At 36.4% G+C, this 20,814-nt stretch overlaps 3 protein-coding genes and 1 long non-coding RNA gene across 4 annotated transcripts; 1 reads left to right on the plus strand and 3 right to left on the minus strand.

Annotated features, from left to right (window-relative positions):
• Nucleotides 1–2,336: 2,336 nt before the first annotated feature.
• LOC140004153 (protein LURP-one-related 4-like) lies at nt 2,337–4,323 on the minus strand. The gene is made up of 3 exons (XM_027228373.2): nt 3,806–4,323; nt 3,478–3,708; nt 2,337–2,688 (listed from the first exon to the last, which is right to left on the minus strand). Exons 1-3 carry the CDS (start codon nt 4,040–4,042, stop codon nt 2,554–2,556), a joined length of 603 nt encoding a protein of 200 aa, XP_027084174.1. The 5' UTR covers nt 4,043–4,323; the 3' UTR covers nt 2,337–2,553.
• A 5,272-nt stretch (nt 4,324–9,595) lies between these two features.
• LOC113706472 (heavy metal-associated isoprenylated plant protein 39-like) lies at nt 9,596–10,870 on the minus strand. Its single transcript, XM_027228378.2, has 3 exons — nt 10,498–10,870; nt 10,238–10,319; nt 9,596–10,096 (listed from the first exon to the last, which is right to left on the minus strand). The coding sequence occupies exons 1-3, from the start codon at nt 10,504–10,506 to the stop codon at nt 9,903–9,905; spliced, it is 285 nt and encodes a 94-aa protein (XP_027084179.1). The 5' UTR covers nt 10,507–10,870; the 3' UTR covers nt 9,596–9,902.
• Nucleotides 10,871–13,415: 2,545 nt separating this feature from the next.
• On the minus strand, nt 13,416–14,039 carry LOC140013731 (uncharacterized). Its single transcript, XR_011820579.1, has 2 exons — nt 13,903–14,039; nt 13,416–13,775 (listed from the first exon to the last, which is right to left on the minus strand). It is a non-coding gene; the product is annotated as an uncharacterized lncRNA (long non-coding RNA).
• On the plus strand, nt 13,631–16,502 carry LOC113706770 (uncharacterized). Its single transcript, XM_027228758.2, has 6 exons — nt 13,631–13,777; nt 13,949–14,523; nt 15,038–15,230; nt 15,448–15,512; nt 15,603–15,813; nt 15,945–16,502. The coding sequence occupies exons 1-6, from the start codon at nt 13,631–13,633 to the stop codon at nt 16,320–16,322; spliced, it is 1,569 nt and encodes a 522-aa protein (XP_027084559.1). The 3' UTR covers nt 16,323–16,502.
• Nucleotides 16,503–20,814: the final 4,312 nt, after the last annotated feature.

Raw genomic sequence — 20,814 nt, forward strand, 5'->3', positions numbered from 1 at the left:
AACCTTATAGATTAGATTATTGGCTCGCTAATAAATCCAGCATTGGTATTGAGAGTCCAAGTTTATCCAATACGACTTGGAATGTGATGTTATCTTTTAAGTTATCTTGCACACGAGGGAGGAGGATAAGGTGAAAATGATCCAATTCGATTAGTTTATTGCAAAGATGAAAAGGATCGAGTTATTGTTAGCATTTCTCCATTCCTTTACAAGTTTACAACCTTTTGGCATCTTTCTTATGAACTCCCACTACTAAGGATCCTTCTAGCTCCCTCAATTTTACATGATAGCCAAGTCATTTCTGATGCATCCAAAACTCTCTTGAAGGAAGGTTTGGAAAGCAATTGCTTGTCTAGTGTTTTATTCCACTCTTATATTTCACCAGAGTGAGTGAGCTCACTGTAAGATTGCAACATTATCATCCATCCCTTATGCATACTTTCGTGTTATAAACTAAACTTTCACAAATAACATAACACTAGCGCACTTGTTATCTTGACCTAAGAACACTCAAAAGAAGAACCCTTTCGATGAAAATAGCATTTAATCATCTCAAATGCTAAACAAGAAGCTGAGATGAAATCCAGCTTTGAAATATTGAGGTGCTTAAAAGCTATTCGATTTGCAAAGAATTTAACTCTGAGAAACACCGTGTTAATTAAACTGAATTTATGGGATACCTTAAAATCTAAATGCGCCTTGTCAAATGTATTGAACATCCCAATTACCTAATGAGCAGAAAATAGCAACAAATAATAACAAGAAAGACACATATAAACTTTCTCTTGCTTGCACATTTTAGGCAAAATATGATTTGAATACAATATTTAGCTGGTTAGTCGATATTACAGCAGTCCGCATCCAAACCTGCGTCAAACAAATTAAATAAGCTTTTCATGTATTGCTTCAATTCAAATGGAGTGGCTGTTTTATTGCAAAGTACTGAATGATTATTCTATGTCAGCATATCATACTTTTTTATAAGCTGATGAGAGCATCAGCATTATTGTGAGGTTAGGAAACGGGATTCCAATCCCAAACTACTGAGTTTTCTTCATTTGGTTTGCTTACGATTCCCATATCAAATGTTTACAAACTCACATCATATCATACAGAATCAGAGGGTATGATACCACATCAAAATAAAGCCATTGACTCCAAATTTTCCAAAGTTCCGAGAAGAATATGCACGAAAAGAAAAGCCCATGATTAATGCGTGTTATAATACCCAAATTATAGTTGCTTCCCTTATTGTATATTTGTAGCTAATATATTTGTAGATGCCGATCAAATGTGTATTGAAAACGAAATGAAATGGAAAATCATGTTCAACCAAACGGATCCTCCATTCAAAAATGAAGTGCCTTACTTTCTGATGCGCGCTTATAATTGAAGGAATCATGGCTCCCCAACAACTTCCGTAGGCAGAAAGCTCCAGTGGCCCTCCATATATAGTTGTTTGTGCTGGTTGTCGATGAGTTGCAAATTTGACATGCCCAAAAATATTTTACAATCACCTTTTTTATTTTTTGGTTTGAAGAAAAATGAAGTAGAAGAAAACTTGGTGTTCTTTCTTTTTTCTTTTTACTTTACCGAGAAAAGTTCTGGTGAAGAAACCACTTTGGTATTTGGTTATTTGTGGGCCTACAGCATTAGAGTTCATAGAACTGTACACGAATTGATATTCACTAGACACTAACAATTTCTCAGACCAAACGAAATTCGCTGCATAATTTGACAACTTAGGAGCGATCAACTAAACAAAAGTTTTTTTTTTTTATCCTTTTAATTCTAAGCAAGAGAAAGTTGAGATTCGAGAAGGGAAAAGGAGAATTTGAATCTAGATTTTATGATTCTTAAGGTTTCAACTTTAGTCTAGATCAAACTCCCTTCGGCCAACTGAACAAAGGGTTCAAGTGATGACTATTCCCTTGTCCATCACTTCTTTGAATCAGTTCTTCCGATTGACCAATTCTAGTTTCTAGATAGATGGAGTTTCTTTTTTCAGAATTGGCCCCAACATCTTGACTACTTAAGAAATCACCCTCCAATAAGTTAATTTACCAGCATGGACATGACAGGGCAGTGTTACTAAAGTTGTGGGGGATCAGTTCAACTTGGGAAAAGAACAAAACCTGCTAGCTCATCTCAAATTATCTTAACATAAAATCCAAAAAAAAAAAAAATGAAACTCCACTCATTTCACGATTCGAAAGTATAATCGGGACAAAAAAACCAGGTCATGAATGCCGAAATTTTCATTGACCTGTAGCCATAAGCCGCCTCATGCATGCACTAAAATTGAAAAGAAGAAAAGCAACGTGTCTGAATTCTCGTTGAAAAATCAAAGGAAATGGTTTCTCACAAAACAACTGATATCATATGTACAGCAAGCTCTGAGGTTTCTCCTTTTTTTGCCCTTTTTGGTGGGGCAAAGTATGTACAAGTGTGAATAATGTTTGATCTCATTTTTTTCCATAGCCTATGCATACAAAATCTTTACTCATGTCAACGATGAATGAGTAAATGTGACGTTTGGTTGCATCAGACCCTTCACAATTTATGATTGATGAGGCCATGAACTGTCAGGAGAGCAACAATGAGCAATTGATCTGTTTGGGGTTCCACCACTAAAGTTAGGACATCATCTCCATAGGGAACTCCGCTTGACGACCTCTTTTGTGTTGCCTGCAGACATCAAGGCGGATATTAGGCAAAAGGGCCGTTAACTATTATGTCGGAAGAGTCTTTAATGCTACGATAATTACTGAAGAGGTTTCCAACTTTGTATTTGCTGTAATGAAAAAGATTTTGGCACTAACGTTGTCGGTGCATGGCTTACAAGCAAACCCCACCACATGAATATTATGAACCTAAAAATCGAAAAGAAAGAAAAGGGGAATAAATGTGGTGGCCAATATGTCTCTCCTAGAAACCCAACTGTTGGGGTACAGGGGGTTCGATTGGGACAACTGCTCCCAAACCTACTAAGAATTTGGCTTTCAACCCTTCACAAAGTGGAAATTCCCTATCAATATTCAATGACACAATGATAGTCTCACCATTTGTTTCTTCAGAGTTAGTTTTCAATAAACACCAATCGCCATCAAGACACTTATGAACATTAAGTTTGTCTCTCAAATCTTAAATTTTAATCTGCCACAGTGCCAATAATCATTTCAATGGAAAGAGATAGAAGAACATGCAAGTTAGTTGGGTTCAGCAAATGTACTTAATTATCATAAAACAGTAAATTTTTTTTTTCTTTTTGCATTCATTCGTCAATTGATCTTTGAAAATTTTAAAGATGTACTCCAAATTAAATGTACTAACACTTATAAAATATTCCCCCCTTGCTAGTAACAAAATTTTGTTATTACATCCCCTGAAAGTATCTTAAGACTGCTAATGATATATATATATATATATACTAGAAAACATGAGGGGGGATATGTCAAATAATCTTAAATTAATTACCTCTGCAACCAGCCGGCCAGCGCTGTCTATAATCTTAAATTCCGATTTTCGGTGGGATTCTATTATGCTGTATCCGATTCCAGTAGCTTTATCACGCCCCAGAGCAACCCGGTCAGTCGTGTTTCCTCCCAGAATCCTACGACATTTCCTTACTTGAATCCATGGTCTTTCCTTGCTGGCCTTTGAATTACTCCATTTATACCCATTCCAGCTTTGGAAAACTTGAATTTTCTGCGAGGAAATAAACGTAACTCCTTAAATTTCGAGTTTCAAGATTACAAAATCATCATGTAAACAGAGAAATGCCCATATCTATGATGATTATTACCTTTCTTTGTATTGAGAAGAGGACATCACCATTGAGATCCATAAGGAAAACTTCACTGCTACTTTTCTCTTGATAATTATCAACGCGAAATACAATTTCTCCTTTGGAGTTAAAGATGGTGCAACCATTTCCATGGAACACAAGGGACTTCAACCATACAGTATATGTTTCTCTGGTTGATGCCATGTAACTATTAGAAGAAGTACTACCGAATGCTTCAGGATGAACCTTAGCCATTGGAAATTAATGATGGAAAAGAAAAGTATTGATTCTAGCTTTCCGCGAAGAATTTTCAAAAGGGATTGAAGAGTTTCTTTGACTGGCGAATGTTAAGCTGAGAATTAAGGAGATCAGGTGATGTACTACTTGTATGTAGTTGGACCTTAGAAGGAAATTTTAAAGGAAAGGGAGCCGCTGAAGAAGAGAAGCCAGAAAGAAAGAGGTAATACCTGACATAGACACGTTTTACGCATTTATATACGTAAAACTATGGGAGAAAGCTAACTTGATTAGTTTATTCCGGTTCGTCTGCGTCAGTACTGCCTAATGTTAGCTTTTCTTAATGTTAGGCTTTTTATCTTGTGATAATGTTTTATTTGTTGAGTGCAGTCAGTCTTTATCAGTTGCGCCCTACTCATTTCTTGCAAAAAAGTGGACCTTTTATTTCTGGCCCTTATCGTTTTATTGCAGCACTAGCGCTCTTGTTTTGACACTTAAATTAAAGCTAGCAACTGAATTGCACGACATGTGGTGGAAGTTATAAAGTCGTCCGAAAGATAACTAGCATTAATCCTGAACTCTTTTGGAAGTTGCTGATCACATGCTTACCACTTGCAATATTGAATGGTTGATGCTGCCCAAGCTAGTTACTGCAGATAATGTAGTAATTAAGGAAAGATGAAAATTGCTAGTATATACGTTGATGCATTCGCAATGAGGAAAGATCTCAGCATTATTGCAATATTGCTTGACCGTGGGGAAGAGTTTGAATGTATGATTTGGCTTGGTTTAGGAGAGAGCCTAAAACATTTGGGGACGAAATTCGAATTAAAAAAATTTGGTTGGGAGACGATGGAAATTTATCGGGTAAGCCCCAATTGAATTAAAAAAAGAGCCAAAGGAGTAATAGCATATTTATTAAAATCAACCCGGCAAAAGAATCGGGTTGGCGGCTCAGTGGTTCAACCTGAAATGAAATGAAAATCAGAATGAATGGAATGGATCAGTTTGTTCAAGAAGTAAAGCCGGATACATCTTCACCCATTGATTGTAAGGATCCGTGTGTTGCACGGGCAACTAGGAATGGTTCCCTTTCTCACTATCTTGGACGGACAGTATGTTTACAACATATACTCAATGTACACTTTGGTCTATCTAATGTACAGTCATTTATAAACATTTTATAATGTATATACTCTGCATATCAACCATTTGATTATTCATGGGGAAAACCACTGGACCAATGGCTCAGTGGCCACCACCTAGTTGGTGGGGTGGGAGGCAAGGGCCAATGGCTCAAACCTTGCCTCCCACCAAAATGTCACATTTAAGCGGCAGGTGTGCTGTGCATCCGTCTGATTCGATAGTGATTCAGTCCTCTCCGGATTATTCCTGGGCCTCCTTAAATCCGCCTCCTTCCCCTTAGTGTAGAATAAATTAGGTTTATCGTCTCCGAAAAAAAAAAAGATTATTCATGGGAAGAAATAGGTTAGATAATAGGAAGAAAAAAAGAGAGTGCAAGTGAGATGTTCAAATTCGAGAAAATAGGCCCATTTGGTTACACATAAGTAACAAAGGGGTACATTATACAAAGGCTAAATGTTGTAGAATTCAAGACTCGAATGTTGAAATCAGCCTCATTATATTATACAGGCGCTCCATGCGGATTGATAGAGATACCCCAATTCAAAGAAAGCAAGACTTTTACTCTTAGTTTTAGGGGGGCAAACAAAATCCAATGCATGTAGTCGAAGTCGAATGAGAGTCTGACCATCATCCAATACTACGGGCAAGAAAAACGTCGTACGTTGCATGAGTTAATCATTTTCTTGATTTTAAAGGCACATTATTAGAACAAAGCTACAAACTAAGTGAACTAATCTATAGTTGATTGAAAAAAGAAAAAAAAAAACTAACTTCTAGCTAGTTGACATCATGGAAATTGATTACTATCATGCACTCGTTCAGAAGATAAGTTAATCAAATTTGATCCAAATCCCAACAAAAGTAAAATATTCCTGGAAGACAAAGAAAGACAACAAGTGTCTAGATAACAAGTACTTTTTTCTCTATATTCGTGTGCTGACTCAATGATACACTCTTATCAAAATTGAGTTAGACCACTTCCATTGAATTGGGCATTTGAATTCTGATGTTCGAGCCGACGATGAATAGTGTATTAGGTACATGTACAGTCAAAGTTCGGAGGAGATTTTATAATACATGATGACAATCAATATACGTGATTCATCTAACTAGAATAAGTAGAGAATGAGGTAATCTGAAATTAGATTGATGATGAAATCTGTATTCTCATTATCGTAAATTAATGCAACTATCTCACATTTTTACGTCAGATCCTTTCTTTAATTAGCCTGTTCTTTACACTTTGGACCCTGCAGATTGTTTCTTTAGCCTGTTCTTTACACTTGAAATGAAACGAGCAAAAGAATTTCTTTCCCTTGATTTCTATATTGCAAGTTGTACATACGGTAGCTTAATTAATAGGGCCAGAATCATCAGCATTCAGGATCATTTTGAATCAGAAATGTGGTTAGTTAATTGTTGTAAAGTGCTATAGATGGATGGATGAGACCTGAAATCCAAAGGTCTTATTGATTCTTACAGTAAAAGGAACATAAAGAATGTAACGCATTATTGCCAAATTTCCACTGCATTTCTCCTGTCTGGCGTCCTCCTGATGCATGTTTAGCTCTTGAAGTGCTCTAAAGGCAGTGATACTTTTTTTTTCCCAAGGAATTTTGTCTGGCTTACTCCTCGTCACCAAAAGCGAACTAATTATAATTTAGCTAATAGGGCCAGATTTCATGACTTCTTGAATTCAAATAATTTTACTATACAGAAAAAGGGACTTGCCATGAGTTTGATGTAGAATTTCTAAAATGAGGGACATCGTTTATAATTTAAGAAATGCATTCCAGTCTCTAAATTCTGAAATAAGTTCTAGCTGTCTCTTTCATTTTATACGTGATATTCCATATGATTGGAGTCAACCGAAATTATCAGCTTCAATTTGGGAATCCAAGATTGGTGAAAAATCTCTTCTTTTCGGTCAAGGAATAATTTTTCCAACTCCTATAATATCACTTCATTGCTATTGATATCAAAACCTTTTATAATGCACTCCAAATCTAAAAGAGTCCCATGCAAAGACATCTGTACAAATCCTGAAGGAAGGGTAGCACCCGAAGTTTATGTGTTCAACTCCAGAATTATGGGTTTGGAAGCTTTGGCTTCTTCATTTGCCTCTCCATTACTGACATTGGAGAAAGGAGTTCAGATTGTGACAAACATTGAAGTCCTTAATCAGATGCCAAAATTTTGTTCAGTTTAATTTAAAGAAACAATCAGATCATGGGCATTGGAGGTAATTACTGTGGCCGGGTAAAACTTTCGTAATCTGTCAAAAAGATTTTAAAGAATATGCACATAACCACCGATACCGCAGCCGAGTTGTGACTATTCCCATTTCCCACCAATGGACTAAACCCAATGTAATGGTGCAAAGTAGTACTATAAACGTTATCCTACCAAAAGAAATTAGTCATTTTCCCTTGCATGTAGTGGACATTAAACTGTAGACCTTGTGGAGCTAAGTGCATAACATTACCTCAGCTTCACCATCCTGAATATTTAACTATTTGACAAAGTAATCTAGACACCAACAATAACTTAAGGAAAAAATTCACCTTTTGAGATTGTTGATTGCCACAACGAAGTTCACAACATTTATTTTGGTTCTCAAATATGTTGGTACGTAAGTGCGATCTTGCGTATGTGAACTTGCTAGCAATTGGCACACCGGCTGGGACTATTGTCCACAATTGGCACTAATACCTTTTTATGGGCAAAAAATAAATGTAATTGGATAATTGGCACCTAAATCAATGATAACCTTAACATTAGTGCTGCATTTAGCCAATATAATTATCTTATCTACTTCTAACTCCATCAGTTAATTAGTCCACTTGCAGCTTCTTTGCCCTTGTATAATGTGTGTCAAGGGATGACTACGTCTCAGCTATAAAGTCTATATACTTTAACGGAGAGTTTGTAACTAAGTTTGGAACTAATTGGCTTATTCCTTTATTGTACAGTATGCATCTACCCCTCCCCCCCCCCCCCCCCCAAAAAAAAAGGCAGACCTAATGCAATAATTTTTCTTAGGACAGAAACAGTAAATAATTCGAAGACATTACAACAGATCATGTGGATCTGAGGTAGTTCATATAAAGGGGCCAAACATTGCAGCCTACTAGTTGTTTACAATCTATCAAACTACCCGGCTCTTCTCATGACATGGGGATGCAAATAATACAATAGAACCAAAGCATATCTCCATTATTAGCTGCATGAGAGCTATGACAAAGTGTCAGGTAAGAGTTTCTTTTTGTGACACCACCTGTGGGTTTGCCTCCATTTCATACGTGAGAAAATCTAATATATATACAAGTCCACAAAAAAAAAAAAAAGAATAATCAATTGGCAGTTTTAATCTGTTCAAGCATTCTTGAACAAAATGCTGTAATCAGCAGTATAGGAGACTACATGTTTGGACAAGGAATAATGTTAGAAAAGTAATTCAAAAACCTGTTAATTAACAACTTAATGTCATGCATCTACCAAAATTAACTCGTGAATCTTTCAATCTCGGTCTTAAGTAAGCTACGCTATCAAATAATATTGGTTTCAACAAGAAAATGATACTAGCTATTTGTGCTTTTAGAGAACTTAAATCATATATTTGATGTAACTAATGCGAACTCTCAATGGTTTGCAATGATCAAACAATGATTTAGGTAAGGAGTATCCAACTGAATAAACAAAGGCACCACAGTAAAACGTTGCTATCAGCACTAGCCATCCTTTTGGTTAGTTAAAAGTTCCTCTAATTCGAATTGTATATGCAATGTGCTTATTTTTTAAGTGCGCTTCAGGGTCGCGCGTATGCCAAGGCATTGAACTACATTCCTGAGGCAGCAATGGTCGTATGCCAAGGCATTGACGTACTTGTCTAACAGGGCATGAGTCGGATTCCTTCATGCTGTATGACTCATGCTGACAAATGCATCTAGATAAAGAAAGTTAAAGGAGTACGTAATAAGAATGGTAGGTCGGAAAAAGTCTTGATATCATACTGCCATAGACAAACTAGCCTCGAAATGACTCAGCAAGATGCGTGATTGTTCCCATGTTATGTTTCTGTGCTCACATGAACTTATGCAACAAGAAACGTTATGAAACCTTCGAATCTTTTGTCAGATCTTACGCGATTTGGGAAGTTCTTATGAATCATGTAAAGATTTAAGATAAAGAAAGAGTAATTACATACTGATACCATGCATTTCCCGATTTAATATGTTTGAAAATTCTGTACAGACTGACAAGCGGAGTGACTAATCTCTTGTTATTTGATCTCTAGTTAGGCCCATATGATTTGCACTCTTCTATAGAATGCTGGCGCAATACTAGGCTAATTGTTCATGTTTCATCTAAAGTTGCAGGGGAATTCCCCAGTAGACGCTAATGAAGCTCATTTTGCAACGAAAATTTCGAGATGGAATTAATTTTTTTTAATTCTTCAAGTGCACACAATAGCAATGAAGATGAAAGAGTACAAACAGAGGAGGTTGATCTCACTACATCTATATAGTTCTGTCACAAATAATAAAGAGAGATTGGCAAAAGAAGAAGTATATAACTATATCCCCGCCGCCGGGGGGGCCTTTCCCAAACAAAAAATTCCAAAGTTACTTTATATTCTAGTAGTGTTTCAGGAAATGGGGAGACCTGAAACTCAATATGGGAGCGCAAGAGTTGCAGGCACTGGTACTAATTTGCCCCTAAGCTTGTTTCGTCATTTCGTGTCATCTTTTTTGTCTTCCTTCTTCTCTTCTTTTTTCTCCTCTTTCTTCTCTTCTTTGGCAGGACCAACTGATACTATGTCTATTTTTCCAACTTTCTTCAACTTTTTTGCAATTGCAACCGTATCCATTTGACCTGTTACCGTTATCTTCTGCTCCTTCATATCAACAGCAATCGAATCGACTCCTGTCCATCGATGTAACGTAGAGAGAGTTTTCAATTTCAGAATCAAACAACAAATGAGTTAAAGAAAGGAAGAACATCATAGTTTTCTCAACTAGCTATACAAGAACTGAAGGGTTCAGCAAGATATTTGATGAAAACTACCGTAAATGTCAGCTATGGCCTCCATCGCTTTTTGCTTAGTCTTCTCGTCACTCATGGTCATGAGTTTCAGCACCACCTTTTGCTGTATCCATTATCCAAAAATAAGGTCAAAATTTGCAGATATGAAGCAACATGTTTCATATCGTTCACAATCAATACGATTAGCAAAAATGATGATAATTATTAACAATAAAAAAAAAAGTAATAATCAGCAGACTGGAACATGAGATGAAATTTTGTCGAGATGAATTAATTGATACCTGTTCCATGTTTCTTGTTGAAACAAATTCTATAGAATTTCGAAGAGGATGCCACCAGAATATTGGCTGAGATATTTGGAGAAGTGGAATGAAGGGTACTCTTGAACTCCTAACTTGTACCTTTCGTGGGCAGGCTCCTGAATTTTAAACAAGAGATATGGTCAATGTCAGGCATATTTTGGTACGTAATCCAACCACCTGCTGTTTTCATGCTTCTTTGGCATTTCCTCCGGGCAAGGAATCGAAGAACCGATTCATTTTCCCATAGTTTGATTCATGAAAAAGCTACAAACAAACAGTTTTTCTCTACTTTGAATTAAACGTTATGTCTAGTCATTTCCTCTTGGCAAATTTTTTAGTTAGTGTCCTCGGATTGAAGCACAGTTGTTGCTCTTGTAATTGCAAATAATGCAATTTGTAGGCCTGGCTGACCATCGCACGTCTGTCTTCCGCGTTCCAGCTCATACAGCAAAGATTATCATGGAGGCAAAAATTCAACGCTTGAATAATAGCTTAATGACAAAACAAGCCATGTTTTATTAGTACATTATTGTTTTTTTTTTTTTTTGTTGTCTGCAAAATATTCTTGAAACCAATATAACTTTTTTTTTTCCAAAAATGACAACTGTAGTATATCCTAATCTATCCTATACCAGGGAGAGGGGTGGATCTAAGGAAGTCCAGGGTAACTCTGAGGGGACTGAATCACTATCGAACCAAATAGATGCACTATACACTAGTTTGGATTTTTTGAAGCAAATCCACATTTTAATGTGGTAATTGAACAATTGCCTCCCATCCCACTAAACCTTAAAGGCTTAATAGTGGCCACCAACCCAAAGGCTAGTGTTTTTGAAACCAATAAAACAAATACACATAACTTTAATCTGATTTCTTATTTGTGAAAATTGATGGTAGTAGTAACCTAACAACATTGGTGTCTACAGTTTTGCCCCGTTACCAGACGCACAAAGACTGCATTAAACCCAAGGACCGTGTTTTTTGTTTTTTGGGTTTTCAGTTTGTAGGGAGCAGCCTTTTTTTCTTTTTTTTGGGGGGGGGGGGGGGTGGAGGAGGGGGAGAGTGGGGGTGTGGGAAAATGGACCTTCAGAAATTTTAATCATGTGAAAATGTCAAAAAAAAAAAAAAAAAAGGAAGTAGAACTTGGAGTTTCTCCTCTCATATTCAAGAGCAGAATAATTCTCTGTTGAACACGTCTCCTACGTTGGAGCGGATGATCCCATTGCGCTTTCCACTGCATTCGCACTGAGCCCATTACAAGGCAAGATATTCATTTCATAGGATGTGACAATGGGCCAAGACCATGACACATTTCATTGATTTTGGGGAAACCCATGTAGAACTTTATTCGGTAGACAGGACCTATGCCGGAAATGAATAAGAGATGGATCTCAAGTCACAAAATTGCCGGTCTATTCGCAAAATCACGATGTTGGTGCTTGAAATGATCATTATTTGTGAATATTATTTTACTTGCATTATAAATATATTTATAATTATTTTTTATCTTTTATAATCACTTTTTTTATCATGCATATGCCACATTATAAAAAAAAAGTACATACAGTATTATTCTAAATATATTTTTCAAATAATCTTCGATAACACTTAAACATTGTTGATACTATTTTTTTATTATTTTCGATATTACGTTCCGAACAGTTTACCTTTTTATTGATCAACCATTTGGCAAGGTCTCTTTTGGTGTAAGAGTTAGGTTTCGGTGTTCTTGAGATGGAGCCAGAATTCTCAGGCATTCAGCTTGTCCAAAGATTACAAGTTTTTCCATTTGCTACCAAAAAAATATGGAATTTTCAAGCCACAATTGGCTTTATTTCACTTCTATTGGCATATGATAAGGGAGTTCTAATGCTAATCTTTTTGCAAAGATAAGTGCGAATTCACAATAGGACATCAGTCCACTCATGTCTCCCAAATCTTTGTTAGGTAGAGATAAAATAACAATATTGATGCAACGCACTTCTTCGGCCAGATGTATCAAATTGTAGCGAGACAAGACATTATCTAACTGGTGATGAAAAAATAACTAAAAATCTATTGCTTCCCTGTACATAACAGTATATATACTTGCCTTTTGAATTCTCATTGAAAATCATTGAATTGTGTGTGTGCGTGTGTGTGTGTGTTGTTTGGGGTGGGGTGGGGAATGACCTCAACACTTAAAAACCTTCAATATTTTTTGTTTAAAAAGGCTTAGGTAATGTATTTTTATCCATCAAATAGTTAGGCTGATCATGGATCTGGTTAAGCATTCCGAGACATTGAGATCCATGCTCCCATAAACTGCTATATTCTTGGATTGAGCTTTGCAGCAACGTCAAATTCTGGAACTCTGCAAAAAGTCAAACAGATCCCCAGTTGTGGAGGAGCGTTGACTCTTATCCATCACAAAATTCTTTGTTTCTTGGCCTATGTCGGTTAAAATAAAAAGCTTGTACCAACAATCTGAGGTATTGCGCTATCATTCTAAAGACTCAAAAATTAGAAAAAAAAAATATATGGGCACTATTATTCTAAAAAATTGTGGTTTCATTTTACACCGGAATTGGAATTACGAATTATCTCCTCTGTAATTGTAGTCTAATACGTATAGGATAAAGTTAACACAAACCACAATTTGGGGATAGAAGGGTCTATGATTAGTAAATTATGACGAAAAATTCCATCCAAGAATGAATGTGCATGTGATTGCGCAGGCAAGGGGCTAATAATACAAACCTTCTTCAAGGTGAAACGGCTTGATTTGTTGGACCGACAATTTGGGCACCAAGATGAATAATTATTGGCTTGTTTTGACTTTTCTGCCGAAATCACAAAATGCTACTCGCTAGTTGCTACTACTATGTCTTCAAGTAGAAGCCCAATTTAGCACAAGGTTAATGACAATTGATCACATAAATGCTTCACTAATTTTCGCCACTCACAAAGAGTCTCATCATAGAAAGTAATTATAACTACAGTGCTTTAGGAATCTAAGACATGAAAAAACAGGGAGGAGTTTACTCAATCCGACTCCCATCACCGCTTCGGCCTCTCCGAAATATTGAAAGCATATCTTGGTAGTTGTACAGAGTCGTCATCAACTGAAAGCATGCAAAATTCTGGATTTTATAGAGATCTGTCAAGCACAAAGTTTTGGAGGGCACCAATGAAAAAGGGTCCAAGAACCTCTGCAACCATCATGGTCCTCCTCTTTCTTCTCGTAGCAGTGTGGATTTCTTCTTCATGGATTAACTCTGTAAGTTTTCAGAACTCATCTAGACAAAATTCAACATAGTACTACGTCCCATATGGACGCATGAAGAATTAAATGGCATATTTGTTCTTGCTAAATCTTGAAACCTCAAAACTAATCTAATTTACCTTTGTCTGAAAATCTTAGTACCAGTACTTTTCTGTTGTTGTGCAGACAACTTTGGCTGTAAGCAATGAAAGAAAGCAACAAATGATTGTTTCTACGCCGCAGAGGAATTCTGCAAAGAGGAAGATTGAAGTGTCACTCAATTGTTCCTTGGGAAATTTGACACAAACATGTCCGTCAAATTATCCAACAACGTTTGGTTTCACTGAGTCTGAAACTGACGACGGATTGTCAAATGTGACGTGCCCTGATTATTTCCGCTGGATCCATGAAGATCTAAAGCCATTTAGGTCCAGTGGGATTACCAGGGACATGGTGGAAAGAGCTAAAGGGACTGCCCATTTCAGGTTGGTAATAGTGAAGGGGAAGGTCTATGTGGAAAAATACAAGAAATCAATACAGACTAGAGATGTGTTTACGTTGTGGGGGATTCTGCAGCTTTTGAGACGGTATCCCGGAAGGTTACCGGACTTGGAGCTCATGTTTGATTGTGATGATCGGCCGGTTATCCAATCGCGCAGCCATCGTGGACCAAATGCAAAAGCGCCACCACCATTATTTCGGTATTGTGGGGACCCGTGGACACTGGACATAGTCTTCCCTGATTGGTCTTTTTGGGGCTGGCAAGTTCTTCTAACCCTTTCTTTCTTTGGAGGTTAACTCTGTACATGCCCTTTTTTTTTTGCCATTATTTTCTTCCAAAACACTAGTAATGAATAACAAGCATGATAGACGGGATTTGTCTGACCATTATTTTAGACTTATTAAATGCATACATTTATATTTAACTTCGGTTGTGAAAAATGCTGCTGTTGGATTTGCTTTAATCTGGTCCCTATTGCTATGGGGCTTTTTAATGGAATGATGATGGCTGTAGAACAAGAATAATGGTAGGTAGTGCGTCCAGAAGTCCATTGTCTTTTGGCCAGCAGTGAGTGGTGATGAAGATAATAAATAAATACACTATACAAGCCACATTATCATGAGTTGTAGTAGTAATATTTTATTTTGTCCTCTAATGGGATCAATTCCGCGCCCACATCTAGATATTATTATTTTCCACAAAGTGGGTGTCGTTTTCTCATCTCAGAAGATGGGCTCCTGTGGCTAATTGCTGAACCGAAAGAATGGGTGCAGGGCTGAAATTAGCATAAAACCGTGGGAGAATATATTGAAGGAGTTAAAAGATGGGAACAACAGGATCAAGTGGATGAAGAGGGAACCGTATGCCTACTGGAAGGGAAACCCTTTTGTAGCTGACACCAGAAAAGACCTCCTTAAGTGCAATGTCTCGGACAAAGAGGACTGGAATGCTCGCCTCTTCATCCAAGTAACTTTTATCCAATTAATTTCCATGGGGAACCTCGTGTGACTGTCATCATTAGTGAATAGAAGCATTATGTAATGTAAAGTAGCTACAAAATTCATACTCAATCATCACACTTTTGACCCGGATTTAGATAGTGAAGATTGACATTTTAATGGATTAATCATATCGATCCTTTCTTGATCGAACAAGTTTTTGTGTGATATTGTACGTTTTGTAGGACTGGATCCGTGAGTATGAACAAGGGTATAAGCAATCAGACCTTGCAAGTCAATGCACTTACAGGTACGCTTCTTTCTTCATTACCATACATATACCTGGTACTGTTAACTTCTTATGAAAGTAACATTTGGACAGTGAATTTTCTTGCTTCAGATACAAGATATACATTGAGGGATATGCATGGTCTGTTAGCGAGAAGTACATTTTAGCGTGTGACTCCCCTACATTGCTTGTAAATACCAATTTCTATGATTTTTTCTTGAGAAGCATGCAACCTGTACACCATTACTGGCCTATAAGAAATGATGACAAGTGCAGATCGCTCAAGTTTGCTGTAGATTGGGGTAACAGCCATAAACAAAAGGTACTTGATGTTTGATCTATGCTTTTCACATTTGCTTAATATATCAGATGTGGACTATAAGCAAATTCGTTAGTTAGCCCTTTTGCATTTGGAGACTACATGGCGGATCGATTACTGTTGAATGCTTGCAGGCACAGGCAATTGGAAAAGCTGCTAGTGATTTCATTCAGGAAGAGCTCAAGATGGAGTTTGTTTACGATTACATGTTTCATTTATTGTATGAATATGCAAAGCTTTTGAGGTTTGAGCCAAAAATCCCAGAAGGAGCAATGGAAATATGTTCAGAAACAATGGCTTGCCATTCAAATGGAACGGAAAAGAAGTTCATGTTGGAGTCTTTGGTGAAGAGTCCATCCGATAATACTCCATGCACTCTGCCCCCTCCTTATGAACCTCGCGTTCTTGGAGCCTTTCTCAGAAGGAAAGCTAATTCAATCCGGCAAGTGGAGACCTGGGAAAACAATTTCTATGAGAGCCTTGAAAATGGTAGCAAGAGCAAAACTTCCTAGGCTGACAAGACTTGGGGCTTTTTTTCTTTTTCTTTTTTTTTCTTTTCGAGGCCTCATATTGATTATTCTTGTGGCCTTGAGAAAACACCGGCATAAAACTGCAAGTCAAAATATACAATTTCTTTCGAGATGGTACTATATATACTAACAAAAAAGAGATCTATTTTTTTTTTGTTTTAATTAGCGTATTAGCAATCTCTACTTAAACACAATAAGTAACTTCCGTAGAAAGCAGTGATTAATGACTAGTTAATCCTAATCTTGTACAAATATTTCTTCTTTTTTTTTTTTTTGCTATACAGGTAGAAGAAGTTGTATTTTTTATAGGTTTTTTTTTTAACGGATAGCTAATGAGCATTTATTAATATACCTAACTCATACTCAATTTATCATATGAATGCACACGCTAATAATTATTACCTTGTTCTTGCTTTTATACACTTTCTCTAATTAATTTTATTTTTGAAAAAATTTAACACGTGAATTACAGACCCTAATTATTTTGGATATATGATTTCTGGTTGAGAATTGTTTACACCTACGAATTGTATAACAGCCAAATAAACAACCAGAACGCATTGGGCTGAGAAGTGAAACGATACTTGATCTGAATTTAACGTCCGTGGCCAAAACCCATCTGCTAGGGACGTGGCTTCATAAATTGAGGCCCATCTCAGCTACCTTGTCTTGGGCCCTTCTGGTGTGAGCATACTCAATGCCCCATACCTAACCCAAGAATTGTGAGTAAAATTGGAATATTTTCTCTTGCTTGGGTTTTATGGTTGTTGATTGCTGAAGCATATTAACTTTAGACAATTCCATTCCAACAATCACTTCATTTATTGTCGGAAATTTAATAAACCTGGCAAGAAATAAAATTGAACTTCTGAAAGGTCTCCTGGAAAAAATAAAAAAAGAAGAACAAAAAAAATCTCTCTAGTTACTACTAATCTTTAATCATATAACCATTCATAGGCATCAACTAATTTGCCGAACTTATTTATTTGAAATACGACCATTTTGATAATGATAGCGTGGAACCCTAGTCAACGCCTTTGCCACCCGAAGGAGTTATCGAGGCCTCACATTATCTCGACTCTGAGTCGTTTTTCATTGAGATGTGACGAACGTTCGCATCTAACATCTAATCTGATACTCGACATATACTACTTGTGTAAAGTTGACCTAGGGTGCCCTTGTAGCTGTCGCATCATCCTCAATTTTCGAGATCCATACTGTGGCTTGCAGGTATAAATACCTCTCCTCCTTACACTCAAATGTAATATCTACTTGTCAACCTATATACTCGTCTTCTACTCCTAAACTCCCTATCGTCTGATTTAAATATCAGAGTCTCCCCATGGGATTTAGCCCTGACTTTGTCTTTTGAACAAACTTGAATTAGGGCCATGCGTTAGGAAACGAAAGCTTAGAGATTCATCCACGGTTCCTTTTCTAGTACATGACTGATGTCCAAGGCTAATAAATCGTTTAACCAACTGCCCCGCTTTTTGACAGTTTTGATGTGACCAGGAAACCAATTGGCGAACTAGTTCTTTCTTTCTTTCTTTTTCACCAAATGCTGCGCTTTCTTGCTTTCATTTGTTTAACGCCTCTTTCAAATTTCTTGCTCTCTAATTTTGCTAATCTTGCTGAACATGACAGCATACCAACCCCTCCAATTTCAGATCAAACGTATGAAACATTGGTGTAATGCCAATCATGCATAGATTTCCAAATGTGTGCAAAATTTATATATTTTCTAATACTAGGTTAAGCCAAAAGGGACAGATGTTACATTTTGCCCAATTGCTTAAAATTCAGTTCTTAGTCTGGATTGAATTCAGTTAAAAGCGAAGGTGAAGGAAAAGAGAAAGACGAACCTGTTCTTCTTTGCCCCTCAGAAAAAAGATGAAGCTGCAGATCCTGGTAGTTTTCATTATAGTCTAGGCACATTATTATTTATTCTATTTCATGTCTAAGGAAAGTCAATAATCGCGCTTTTACAATCCCTATGAATTTCGTTTTTGCTTGGAACTAACTCTAAAGAAGTCAGCGGAAGTTTACTTTGATCCGGAGCTGATGTGCTACTAAGTAGTACACTATTTGCCTATAAATCAAATAAAGGATGTTAAATCCTTTTTGCATATCTAATGTTATTTTAAGATAATAAGGATGTTGAATTTTCAATAATTGGAATTATATATATATATAAGGCACCAACAAATGAGGGAAATGACGCCCCGTTTGGCAAATGAGTTTTTTAGATGTTTGTCTAAAATTTTACTGTAATTTACCGTAAAAATTGTAAAAAAAATTTTTAAAGTATGTAAATTTTTGAATATTTTAAAGTGTATAGTTTAAAATTTGTAAAAAAATTTTTAAGGTTACTGTAGTTAAAACTGTTAAAAAACTTGTAGCAGATAAACTTGGCCAAAAACTTACTTGCCAAACAAGGCGGACATCATTAATCTTCGGAGAGTTAAGGATAGAAGTGACATAAAAATTGCTAAACTGCAAGAAAACTTATAGAATGATCTCAATTGAGTTAACAAGCACATCTAAGCTTAATTGACCTAATTGTCTATCAAACTGCCCCCAAATTTTACTTTTTCTTTATTCCTTTTGTATAGATGGGGAAAGTTTTTCAAGACAACCCACATAGGACTTATAACCCCTCTCAATTCAAACATGTCGGGGTAGATTTGAATTAAACTTCGACTTGTCCTGTCCCGACCCACCATGAACGCTAAGCCTCATCACTCACTAAAGTTTCTTACGTTTGTTGGTTTTAAAAACTATGCTCATAAGACGTTTGAAAAGGAAAGGAAACAACTAATTAATTGCAAGTGTTTCATGCAGTAGATTAAACAAACCCCACACATAGGGCCCGACAAGGGAAAGTTCCAGATGAGTAATCAAGAAGGAGGAAGACAAAGGGAACCCCTCCACCACATCGTCAAGATGGCTTTACAAAAGCAGCAAATTACCACCTTGGAGAGTGTAATTAAATTAGCTGCTGGAGAGTGAAGACCATTTTTGTCCTATGTTTTGATAATGCGTTTGTTGTCGAGTATCATTCACGTCAACATTATTATAAGCTCCCAACCTTGTCACAATAAGAAAGATAACTATCAGAGAGTTTTTCTAATATGACTAGCAAAGTATAACGCATATATGCATGGTAATTTTTTACATTTTTTTTCTAACACGAGAGAGAACCCAATATATTTAATTTCTGAATATTCAACTTTAGTTGTTAGATCAAAGTCTCTCTTCGACCGTATAATCATGCTAAATATTTGTAAGACTGCTTGAATTTCTGTCCTGATGTTGTTTCTTTAAGCTTTCACTCTTCTTCTTCTTCTTCTTTTCTTATTTTCATCTAAGAATGGCTCAACAGAAATTTGTCTATTTGCCAAAAAATTTTTGAACTGACACCTAGTATATAATCAGATTAACGTCCTAACCAACTTAACTAGTTGAACTACCAGCAGTAGAAGTCTAAAACAATGGTTAAAGTGTAAAACCAACATTCGAACTTACTACCAGAAAAAAAAAAAAAGGAGGAAAACTTTCAAGACTAGAACCATATTTTTTTTAAATTTGAATTTATAATCAGTAAGAATTGAGATGGACCCTACAGTGCTTTCCCCTTCTAATTTCTTTTTGCCCTAGACAAATCATTATTGGAGATATATGAAAAAGTCAAAGAGGGTAGGACTAGTACATGAAGATGGGAGCATGTATAGTTTTCAAAACCATTTAGAAATTTGGACAAAAGCATGTTATTTTAAAATTGTCTAGTCTTGTAGTGTCTTGCTTGGAAGCACCGTCGATGAGGAGCCTCTGTGTTTAAACAATCTCCTTCTCCTTTCCTCACCCCAGAATATACAAATGGATTTTGATTATTATCAATGTCAAAAAATAATCACAGAGCGTCACCCCCAAAATATTTCGAAAATATCACCGTTCTAACAGCACAAAAATATATTTGTAAAAGATTTAAGAACCTAAAATTATGAAGAAAAAAAAAAAAAAAAAGGCATACTGTCTGTCTGCATGTCATTTTGCTTCTTGGTCTTTGCCTTCTCTCATTCGTGAAAAGGATGAGGTAAAAAGTGAAAATCAGTGGTAGGAGTTGTAAAAAATATTACCCTTATTCGATGGTTTGACTACTTTTTGGACATTCAAATTTGACGTTTTCCTAGCTAGTGTGCTGGACGGGCTGTGTTGGGACTCGCCAATTATCAACTAAGATCGGAAGACCATATGGTTCCCCTTTAATGATCGTGGTAAACAACCTGTCAATTGAAGAAAATTTATATCACCTTTTACTTTTAGCCATTGAATGATTTTTTTTTCTTTATAAAGAAAGCGTAGAATAGAATTTGGAGTCTTGGTGCATACTCTGGATGGACTTTGGCGCAACTGGAGAAGCCATACAGTGGAATTTTTTTTTTTTTTTTTTTTGGTTATTTTTGAGAAAGCG

Source organism: Coffea arabica, chromosome 8c (assembly GCF_036785885.1).
Source record: "Coffea arabica cultivar ET-39 chromosome 8c, Coffea Arabica ET-39 HiFi, whole genome shotgun sequence".
Lineage (NCBI taxonomy): Eukaryota > Viridiplantae > Streptophyta > Magnoliopsida > Gentianales > Rubiaceae > Coffea > Coffea arabica.